General features: G+C 34.6%; 1 protein-coding gene across 1 annotated transcript in view; it reads right to left on the bottom strand.

Annotated features, from left to right (window-relative positions):
* The window catches only part of LOC115223409 (otoferlin-like), a 602516-nt gene that overhangs the window by 219978 nt on the left and 369775 nt on the right, over positions 1-12763 (bottom strand). The window contains exon 11 of the mRNA XM_036512652.1: positions 1255-1339. Coding sequence (XP_036368545.1) covers positions 1255-1339 — 85 coding nt within the window. The remainder of the gene's footprint in view (positions 1-1254; positions 1340-12763) is intronic.

The following is a 12763-nucleotide window of genomic DNA, read 5'->3' as shown; positions in this document are numbered from 1 at the left end:
ATATATATGAGTGTTTGTGTGTGTGTATGTATATATATATGAGTGTTTGTGTGTACATATATATATATATATATATATGGTGTTAGGAAGTGCATCCAGCTGTAGAAACTTTGCCAGATCAGATTGGATCCTGGTGCAGCCTTCTGGTCATCAGCCCGCAGTCAAACTGTCCAACTCATGCCATCATGGAAAGTTAACGTTAAATGCTGATGACGATGATATATATATATATATATATATATATATATATATATATATATATATGTATATATATATATGTATGTATGTTTGTATATATACATAGACACAAGCAAGGGTGTGTGGTTAGGAAGCTTGCTTCCCATATATATATGTGTATATATATATATATATATATATATATATATATATATATATATATATATACATATATACATACATACATACACATCATCATCATCATCATTGTTTAACGTCCGTTTCCCATGCTAGCATGGGTTGGACGGTTCATCATTGTTTAACGTCCACTTTCCATGCTGGCATGGGTTGGACGGTTTGACTGAGGCTGCACCAGGCTCAATCTGATCTGGCAAAGTTTCTATAGGTGAATGCCCTTCCTAACACCACCCATTCTGAGATTGTAGTGGGTGCTTTTTACGTGCCACCGGCATGAGGGCCAGTCAGGCAGTTCTGGCGACGACCATGTTCAAAAGGTGTTTTTACGTACTACCTGCACAGGAGCCAGTCCAGCGGCACAAGCAACAACCATGCTGAAATGTTGTTTTTCACATGCCTCTAGCACATATATGTATAAATTATAATATGCATATATGTGTGTATATCTATATATGGATAAAAACACAAATACACATGTACATCTGTGTGAATATATAAACATATTAGATACAAATCTACACATCATTATTTTAATCATCATTGCTTAGTGTGCCTTCAGTTAATTATTTTCAGGTTGACAAAGCTTTGTACACACCAGCAATTTTTGTTATTTGCTGTTTACATATAAGAATGGCAGTTCTTAGTGGGTCACAAATAAACTACTTTTTCACATTATTCCTGTATTTATCAATTCTTATGTGCTGCTTTTCATCTTATGTTTTTATTGCTTCGAACTTGACTTCAGCAGATTCCTTGACATCTTAACAAATGTGGGAATTATACAGGTGTGCAATTACAAAACAAAAACGATAGAAACAAGATGTGTTAGTGTTTTTTTTGTGCATATGAACAACAATTGTAAATATTCACTTCAAATACCTGTATTAGCAAAGACAGTGGCAACATCAAGTTTGAAACTCCCCAAAGGCTTGTTGGACCTGAGAAGTCTGCCGGCTTGACATACCTGAGAGAGAGAAAAAAAGAAAGAAAATGAAAAGCAAACATGCAGAGAACAAGAAGAAAATGGTAACTGAAACCAATGTTATTTTACATGCAACTGAAAGAGAATAGAGGCAATAATAATAATAATAATAATAATAGTAATAATAATAATGATAATGATTTTGAGTGTCTTCCATAAGTTGACATCCAAGTACCAAAGCTTAATAGTTTACAGAAAGAGACTCCATGAGACCTCTCACAATATGTTGCTGTCCACTCTCACGGAATCAACTGGAGTAAGTAAAGACTGGGAGATCTCAGAAGTAAAATAATAATAATAATGATAATAATAATAATAATAATAATAATAATAATAAAAGAAAGTACAATCCTTGGGCAAGTGTCTTCTACAATAGCTTCTGGCTGACCAAAGCCTTGAGTGGATTTGGTAGATGGAAATTGAAAGAAGCCCATTATGTGTGTATATACATATATATATATATATATATATATATATATATATATATATATATATATACATATATATACACACATGTACATATTTTACAATAAAGGATAAAATTATTCATGATTTTATCAGGTCAGCATGAAAATAAAAACCTTATAGATAAATTTTCCAAATATTATATTAATAATTATATACATAATTATATCAAGGGATTGGCAATGTGCCCGCCCCTCTACATGCTGAAAATAGATTCCATATGGCACTAAAACCACATTAAAATCTCTAAAAAGGGACCGGGGCTGATTCATTCGATTAAAAATTCTTCAAGGCAGTACCCCACACATGGCCACAGTCTAATGACTGAAACAAGCAAAAGAATGTAATGAAACAAATAAAACAAAAAAAAAACATTTAGTATTCCACACATTAATCTTCCAACATGTTTTTCACAGTAACATTCAAACATATGAATAACGATGTTTTTCGTTTTCTTCATTTTGTGTTTGTGAAACCAAACGAGGAGTATAAATAGTTTGGAAAATGCAAATCACTTTAACCATAATTCAAATGTTTGATCTTAATTAATTTTTTTATTCCTGTTATGTTCCAAACTCTATTTCAATTGATGCAATTTCTGACTGTCTGCATGTGTTGTGTTCTTTATGTTTAATGCAAAGTGATTTGCTGAAGTTAGAATGCTAAATCAATAACACCACCTTGTGGAACAGACACTAGTCAATATTAAGGATGTACAAACTATTTTCATAATCTATCTATCTATCTAACTCTATGTATGTATGACTGTCTATGTATGTATGTATGTATGTATGTATGTATGTATGTATGTATGTATGTATGTATGTATCTATTTATCTGTCTGTCTGTCTGTCTGTCTATCTATCTATTTATCTATCTATCTATCTGACTGTCTGTCTATGTATGTATGTATGTATATATGTATGTATGTATGTATGTATGTATGTATGTATCTATTTATCTATCTATCCATTTGTCTGTCAGTCTATCTATCTATCTATCTATCTATCTATCTATCTATCTATCTATCTATCTATCTACCTACCTACCTATCTGTCCGTCTGTCTATCTATCTGTCTTTCTCTATCTATCTATCTATATATTTATCTATATATCTATCTATTTTTCTATATGTCTATCTATTTATCTATCTATCTATTTATTTATCTATCTATCTATCTGTTTATTTCTACCTACCTGCCTGCCTGCCTGCCTGCCTGCATACCTACCTACCTACCTACCTACCTACCTATCTATCTATCTATCTATCTATCTATCTATCTATCTATCTATCTGTCTATCTTATCTATCTGTCTATCTATCTATCTATCTATCTATCTATCTATCTATCTATCTATCTATCTATCTATCTGTTTATTTCTACCTACCTACCTACCTGCCTGCCTTCCTTCCTTCCTGCCTGCCTACCTACCTACCTACATACCTACCTACCTACCTACCTACCTATCTATCTATCTATCTATCTATCTATCTATCTATCTATCTATCTATCTATCTTATCTATCTTTCTAGTTATAACTCGCACATTATATCATTATGACAGAAAAACCTATTACAACAAATTAAACATCCTTATACTTCATTGCACAGTCTTTCATTGTCTTTCACAACCTCTCCTATAAACAGCATTTAACTACAGACACTCTGTCCTATATTATAAACCATTTTCAATGAAATCCTAAGAAAAGTTTGGAGACACTTAGCACCTAAACTGTGCAAGACATTAACACACAAAAGATGCAATTTGGAAATTTAAATTATTGTTGGATATCATTATAGAAATTTAGACAAGTAATTGCTCTGACTATAAAATCTATTTTAATTTCTCAAAATTTTCCATAGTGTGAAAGTTAAACAAGTTACTGTGAATACAATTTGGTCTGAGCAATAATCACCATCAGATGTAATATTTATGGATGGCTGTGTGGTAAAATGCTTGCTTCCAGACCACATGTTTCTGGGTTCAGTACTACTGTGTGGCACATTGGGCAAGTGTCTTCTATTATAGCCTTGTGCTGACCAAAGCCTTGTTAGTGGATTTGATAAATGGAAACTGAAAGAAGTCCATTGTATATTTGTATATATATATATATATATATATATGTATGTATGTATGTGTCTGTTTGTCCTCCACCATTGCTTGACAACCGGTGTTGGTGTATTTACATCCCCAAAACTTAGCAATTCTGCAAAAGAGACTGATAGAATAAGCACCAGGGTTAAAAGAAAAAATAAGAACTAGCTAAAAATTCTTCAAGACATTGCCCCAGCATGGCTACAGTCTAATGAGCAAAACAAATAAAATATGTGAGGGTGCATGACCAAGTGCTTAGGGTGTGAGATTGTGGGTTCAATTCCAGGACTGGGTGGTGCATTGTGTTCTTGAGCAAAACACTTCATCGCATATTGCTCTGCAATCACTTTGACACCTGATGTGTGGCACACCATGTACCTGTACAGGTAATGTCGATTTGATGGAGGGAGTGGTGGTGAATCTGTGGCTAAGATCCTTTACTGCTAGGTCTCTCATCGAAAACCATCATCATCATCATCATCATCATCAGTTAATGTCCATTTTCCATGCTGGCATGGGTTGGACAATAAATCCACCGATTCACCAGACTGGGTTCAGTTTTGAACCTGAAAGGAATGAAAGACAAAGTTGACATTGGTAGTATTTGAACCTCAGAGAGCAGAGAACCAGAATGAACACTACAAGGTATTTTGTCCATTGCTCAAAGGGTTCTTCCTATCCTGAAGGATGTAACTACAGCTAATTATTTTGAGCAATTAGGAAGTCAATCCTTTAGCATTTAAACCAGCTACATCTGGACAAAATATCTGATGTGTTTGACCTTTAAACTGGCCAGATTCAGCCTCTTACACCTACCCCATAATGTCATTCTAAAAATAAGCAATCACTGAAATCCAGGTGCGCATAATTCTGTGTGTGCTAGGTGTGTGCTGCACACCCATCCTAAAAATGGCAAATGCTGAGCTGCTGCTGCTCCCCCCCCTCGGTCATGAATGACCATGGGATTGCACCTAGAAAGTTACCCTCCCAGGCACAAGTCCAGGCAAGGTTGTTTATGGAAGACCAGCAGTCATCCATGCACACCGGTCTCTCCTCTCCATGCCACCGATGTTATCCAAGGGAAAGGCAAAGGCTGATACAGCTTTGTACCTGTGATGTCGCAATTCATTTCTACAGCTGAGTGAACTGGAGTAACGTGAAATAAAGTGTCTTGCTCAAGAGCACAACACGCAGCCCGGTCCGGGATTCAAACTCACAACCCTGCGATCGTAAGCTCGACACCCTAACCACTGAGCCATGGGCCTTCACAAAATGGCAAATACATTATAAATATTAACCTTATTCATTAATTTAATTACAAATCTTAATGGAAAACTTTTGTTATACCCTTGCTTGAAATTTGGTGGCACTGGGTGTGGCCGCACACCCAGGACAACAACTACCATACACCACCTCTGAAATCTCAAATCTATGAGATAAAGCAATGATTAATTCAAAACAATGTGGATAAATAAGGATTATATTTGACAGAGTAATCTGAATGTTGAAGGATCGAGTGTCTGTCGTGGTCATGGACACAGTACAATGCTAATGACAGGAGCATGCATGGCTTGCTTCCTAACCATGTAGTCTTATGTTCAGTCCCACTGCACAGCACCTTGGACTGGTGTTTTCAACTATAATGTTGGACTGGCCAAAGCCTTGTGAGTGAGGGACAAACACACACACACAGACAAATGCACAAACTCACATATATGATGGACTTCTTTCAGTTTCTATCTACCAAATCCATACACAAAGCTTTGGTCAACCTGGAGCTACAGTCGAAGATACTTGTTCAAGGTACCTAATTTTTTACTACCCACAAGGGGCTAAACACAGAGAGGACAAACAAGGACAGACACACGGATTAAGTCGATTATATCGACCTCAGTGCGTAATTGGTTCTTATTTAATCGACCCCGAAAGGATGAAAGGCAAAGTCAACCTTGGCGGAATTTGAACTCAGAACGTAACGGCAGACTAAATACGGCTACGTACTTGTTCAAAGTACCACACAGTGGAACTGAACATTGAAACCATGCGTTTGAAAATCAAGCTTCTTACCACACAGCTACATCTGCTCCTAAATGTTACTAATCACGTCTCTGTCTATTTTCAAAGTGACACTGTGACATTGTACTTATAATTTCGTTACAACATTTATAATTAAATAACAATTAAGTTATTAACCTATGAGTAGCTTTCAAAAGAAGGCTAATGAGATTATTGGAAATTTTGGAGACACTTAGAACAGTTCCATATTAATGAAGACAATATTGTTAGAAAGACATTATAAATTTTAAAATAACTTGAAGCAAAATTATTCAACCAGAACAAACTTCATTTTATTTTATGAAAAGGTTAGAAACAAAGATAATTCCTTGCTCGTGTTAACAATGGTATGGAGCATTTGTGGCTGGCATATGTGGGTGTTTAAGTTTATGTGTATGTCAGTGTGTGTGTGTGTGCATGTATATGTATATTTGTGTGTATACATACATATATATGCACACACAAACTCATTTGTATGTATGTTTGTGTATCCTTGTATGTGTCTCTGTATGTGTGTATATAGCTTTTTTAATCTTTTATTCTTTTATTTGCTTCAGTCATTTGACTGTGGCCATGCTGGAGCACAGTCTTTAGTCGAACAAATCGATCCCAGGACTTATTCTTTGGAAGCCTAGTATTTATTCTATTGGTCTCTTTTGCCAAACTGCTAAGTTACAGGGACGTAGACATGCCAACATCGGTTGTCAAGCAATGTTGGGGGGACAAACACAGACACACAAACACACACACACACACAAACACACACACATATACATATATACGACGGGCTATATATGACCTATGAAGATGAAGAATTTTATTTTCGCAATTATTTATAGTGTTTGGCAACGGATGCGGAAATGGCTGTAAGATTTGTTACATCACCTATTTGTTATGTCATGCTTTGTATTAAAAAAATAAGCTATAATTGTGGTCCAGTCAATGTGTCTGTTAATCTTTTTTTTTCTCCATTTTCTGTTTATTTGTATATATATATATATATATACATACATGCATACATACATACATATATATATATATATATATATATATATATATATATATATATATAATATATATAATAACTCTGTCTCCAAGACCCTCCCAAGAATGAGTGGATGAAGAAGATGGAGTGAAATTGAGATGAAGTAGACAATATACCACTTTTCTGTAGATTGATAGAGAAAAAGAGACAGAGTGAGAGACAGAGAAGAAGAGAATGAGAGAGAGAGAGAGAGAGAGAGAGAGACAGACAGAAATTCATGTACTCTCCATTCACATCACTGACCTTCATCAGCACTGTTGGTTTCTGTTACACACATCAGCAAGTCCTTTTTATTCCCAGCTGTCATATACACACTTGTGCATTGCCTTTCATACAATATTAATGTAACCCACCTATCAGATCATTCCTCTCAACACAGTGCAACCAGGCAATACTATCTCTTTTATTAAATAATCATGGAGACACAAGTTTTCTAAACTATTTATTTTGAATGTTATCCATATATTTCTTTATTACAAATAAATTCTTTGTATATACAATAAAATCATACAGCATATTTCTAGCTCTCAGTTCCGATAACATATATCAACTACACTAGGTGTTGGCATGGCTGTGTGGCTAAGCAGTTTGTTTCCGAACCATGTGGTTTTAGATTCAGTCCCACCTCACAGTGCCTTGGGCCAATGTCTTCTTCTCTAGCCCTAGGAACAACCCAAAAACCTTGTAAAGCCCCAGGAGCGGAAACTGAAAGAAGCCCATAATACACACACATATATGCACACACACAGACACACAAATACATATCTTATACCTATATTCATTATATGTGTGCATATATATATATATATATATATATATATATATATATACATGAATATATATTTATATATGTATGCATATATCTATCTATCTATCTATCTATCTCTCTCTCTATATATATATATATGTATATATATTATATATATATATATATATATATATACATATGTCATCATCATTGTTTAATGTCCATTGTCCATGCTGGCATAAGTTGGACGGTTTGATTAGGGCTAGCAAGCTGGAAGGCTGCAACAGATGTGGTCACAGAAATTGTTTGACAGCCATGACTGGGTTCTCGAGTCTGTTTTGGCATGGTTTCCACGGCTAGATGCCCTTCCTAATGCCAAGCACTCCAAGAGTGTAATGTGTGCGTATGTGTGTGTGTGTGTGTATGTGCAAACACACATATTAATACAAAGACATACACACACAGATGTACATAGTGGACTCTCTCTCTCTCCTATCAATAGAGGAGGCTTTTAGAATTTCTTGTGGAACAACCACATAGGTGATTTGTTTATAGTAATCAAATGTTTGTGTTTACACAAGCTCATTCCCACCATCAAACTGACATTAATTGTGCCCCATGTCAGGAGTGAAATGACTGCAGGACAATATGAGATGAAGTGTTTTGCTCAAGAATGCGATGTGCTGATTCATCTGGGATTTGAACCCACAATCCAGCAATCATGAGTGCAACACCCCAACAACAAGGCCAGGCCATCCAGCTGTAAAAACCCTGCCAAAATAGATAGTGAAGACTGGTGCAGTCTTCTGCCAAGCCAGCCCCTGTTAAACCGTCCAACCCATGCCAGCACATTAAACAATGATGAGTGATAATGGTGATGATGAGTATATATATATATATATATATATTATATATATATATATATATATACATATATACATATATATATTTATATATATACTTATATATATTTATATATATATATATTATATATATATATATATATTATATATATATAACAAAAATTAGAGAATGGAGAAATATACTTAAATCAGTAAAACATCAACTATCCGATGATACTCAATCCATACTTTAATACACCATACATATGAGTAAAGGCAATACATAAAATGAAATGAGATATACAGTAATAGTAACAAGATAAAGAGATATAAGTAAAAAATTTTCAAATATTTGAAAATTTTTTACTTATATCTCTTTATCTTGTTACTATTACTGTATATCTCATTTCATTTTATGTATTGCCTTTACTCATATGTAATGGTGTATTAAAGTATGGATTGAGTATCATCGGATAGTTGATGTTTTACTGATTTAAGTATATTTCTCCATTCTCTAATTTTTGTAGTATTAATTTACGGTAATTTTTATACCTTTACCATATAATGCAATAGATGAACTGATTGTTTGACAATTTTTAACATCTATGTATTATTTTTGTTGGGTACCTATCTAGCAGTATATTGGATATATATTATCCCATGGTGGGTTGAATTTTCAACCCCTATCTCATTTTATATATATATATATATATATATACACTTGGTGGGTTTCTTTCAGTTTCCATCTGCCAAATCCACTCACAAGTCTTTGATTGATCTAGGGCTAAATTAGAAGACAGTTGGCCGAAAGTGCCATACAGTGTGAGTGAACTGAACCCAAGACCACATGGTTAGGAAGCAAACTTCTTAACCGCACAGCCATGCCTGCCGAAGAATATTTGTTTAATATTGAATTTAAAGCTCTTATATCATTTTCATAATGATAACGAGTTTTAGTTTGAATCTGTTGGAAAGAAATAACGTTGGTTGATTGGTCGAAATGTGATTTGAAAGAGAAAATGAAAAAAAAAATAATTTCAGACTTTTGCAAATAACAGTTATTAATAACGCAGACAAAGATTGTATAACAATTGTGTTATTTCCTAAGCTACCAAATTAATAATATTTAGACTGTGACAGATACTTTTACAGTAAATAGACAATTTATACAACAATAAAAATTCAGAAAAAAAAATATAAAGATAAAGAAGCAAATTTTTTTCCTTTGATATTTTCAAAAATAAATTATATAAATTCAAAACTGAAATAAAAGAGAAAAAAACTTAATTTCATCTCTTGTTTAAATTTACATTTGAATTGAAAAACTAGTGTGAATTGTAAAAGAACATTTTGCCTATTATATGATTTTTGACAATTTTCTCAGCAATTGATGATTTAAAATTTATAACTTGCCACATTTTTACATCGTTTTATTTGGATTACAGAGAAAGGAGAACCAAAAGACATTTGTTCTGCAGCTACTGAATGCATTTTGATTCAAAACCAAGAAGTTAACCACACAATTCAAGGCTTACTATGGCTTCAGAGCAAGGAAACACATTCAGATATAACAAATGAAAGCGTCGAAGAATGCTACAGCTAGGAAGAGATAGAACTATGCTATACAAAACCTCTTTATCTAAACCTGAAGACTTCCTTGAACAACATTTTAATGTTGTAGTAAAGATTGTTTGCCAACATAACATTGCAGTCCTGGTTTAGGACTAATGTTGCTGTAATTTAGCCCCAGGAGACATTGTCTCCAGCTGGCTATACGACATGATTTGTGTTCTTATATTTTCGAACAAGGGGAAAAAAATATAAGGACCGACAGCTGATTGTAATCTTGTCTGTATCTGGAAGGTTTGCACAGATTGAAAGATGGACTATGGTGTGTATGAGTGCAACTGTATATACATGTGTGTGTTTATGAGGGAGTTCACACACACACACACACACACATTATATATATATATATATATATATATATATAAGATTTGTTTTATTTATATTCCTGAGCGCCATACTAATACAATTGTTTGTTTGTATTCCACCTGCCTTCGTCTTTTGTTTATTTTCATAAAGCTTCCCGTTATATATATATATATATATATATGTATATATATGTATATATATATATATATAAAACATTCGAGCAAGGTCGTTGCCAGTACTGCCTGACTGGACCCCGTGCCGGCGGCACGTAAAAGCACCCACTACACTCTCGGAGTGGTTGGTGTTAGGAAGAGCATCCAGCTGTAGAAACACTGCCAGATCAAGATTGGAGCCTGGTGCAGCCATCTGGTTCGCCCCTCTATGGGATAACAAAATGTGGGAAATATTGCAAAATTATTGCAAAATTATGCTCTGATGGAAAATGGTAGTGATGTCACAACTGTAGATAACTTGTAGCTGTATAGATATATATATATACACATACATGCATGCATGCATGCATGCATACATACATACATACATACATACATACATACATACATACATACATACATACATATTATATATATATATATAATATATATAATAACTCTGTCTCCAAGACCCTCCCAAGAATGTGTGGGTGAAGAAGATGGAGTAAGATTGAGATGAAGTAGACAATATACCACTTTTCTGTTGAATGATCTTTCTTGCAAGGAAGATCATAGAATAACCTCCCTTCCTAAGTTTCTCAAAACGTTGATATCACGAAACTGAATTTTTAATAATTCAAGAAGCTTGGTGTTTCTTTTGGAAGTTTCTAGAACGTTTAGCATTCCATAAATAAAAGCAGCTTGGTAACCCAGCTTTTCGCTTCTTAGTCGATTCGACTTAGAGCCATTCACGTCATTGCTATATCCACCCATTTGTCTATGCTTCATAGCCAATATGATTGAGAGCCATCACTTTGCTGTTGATTTACACTTCCTATTTTGCATAAGATTACTTCGTTCAACTAGTTTTTACAATTTGATTCCATGTATTATCACCGAAAGAAGAATTAAATGTATTTTTATATAGTAAATGTATAGATTTCTTATTTATTCTTTCACCTCTTTATGAACTCTTGTGATAACATGACACACAGCCACATCAGACACATTGATTTTGTTACTGTTTGTTCCTTCTTGCCTGGCTCATAATGGCTGGTTTCCTGGTTTCATTAGCATATAGGTTCCCCGCCCGGACGGGTTGCCAGTCCATCACAGGTGAGCTACTAGATGCAGGAGGAAAGAGTGAGAGAAAGTTGTGGCAAAAGAGTCAGCAGAAGTTTGCCATTACCTTCAGCCGGAGGTGCATGGAGCTTAGGTGTTTCACTCATAAACACACACACACTGGCTGGTCTGAATTTCGAACCCACGATCCCTCGACCATGAGTCCGCTGCTCTAACCACTGGGCCATATGCCTCCACAAACACATTGTACTATCTATATATTACACTACAAGCTTTAAACCCAGATGATGGAACAGAACATGTGACATGCCCGATGTTGAAACCAATCCAAGCAAAAATTCTAAGCAACAGATGATGATGATGATGATAAAGGTAGAATGCCAACAACTATGACAATGATGCTGTTGCTGTTGCTGATACTGCTGCTGCTGATGATGGCGAAGAAACATCAGACAATGATGTTTATAATGCCAAAATATAGAAAGCCTGAAGCTACTTACTGGAATTCAAAAATCAAATTCTTAGGCTGGTTGTAGCACTAAAAATAGAGTTAGTTAATTGAATTTTACCTTTTACACAAGAATGTAGAAAGTTAGATCAATATAGCGGTGAGACAAATACCTGAGAGATGAAAATACAATCCAGAAGACATGAATGGAATGATTGAGGAGTATTTTGTAACTACTAAAGTAAAGATGCTGACATAACAAGTGCCACCTCTAAAATTGGAAATGTAAATTAGTCTGACTAACAAACAATTAGAGACACATTGCGTGTGAGTGTGTGTGTGTGTGTATCATCATCATCATCATCATCATAACTACCACCACCACCACTACCACCACTAATACCACCATCTTCATCATCACCATCATCATCAAAAAGTCCACTTTCTATGCTTGCATGGTTTAGGCGGAGTTTATTGAGGCAGATTTCCTATGGTCAACTATCTTTCCTGTCATCAGCCTCAACCTTCCCCTATTTCC

This window comes from Octopus sinensis, linkage group LG23 (genome assembly GCF_006345805.1).
Source record: "Octopus sinensis linkage group LG23, ASM634580v1, whole genome shotgun sequence".
Taxonomy (NCBI): domain Eukaryota; kingdom Metazoa; phylum Mollusca; class Cephalopoda; order Octopoda; family Octopodidae; genus Octopus; species Octopus sinensis.
Note: the sequence above shows the minus strand (reverse complement) of the source record. Positions and strands in the feature narration are given on the sequence as shown.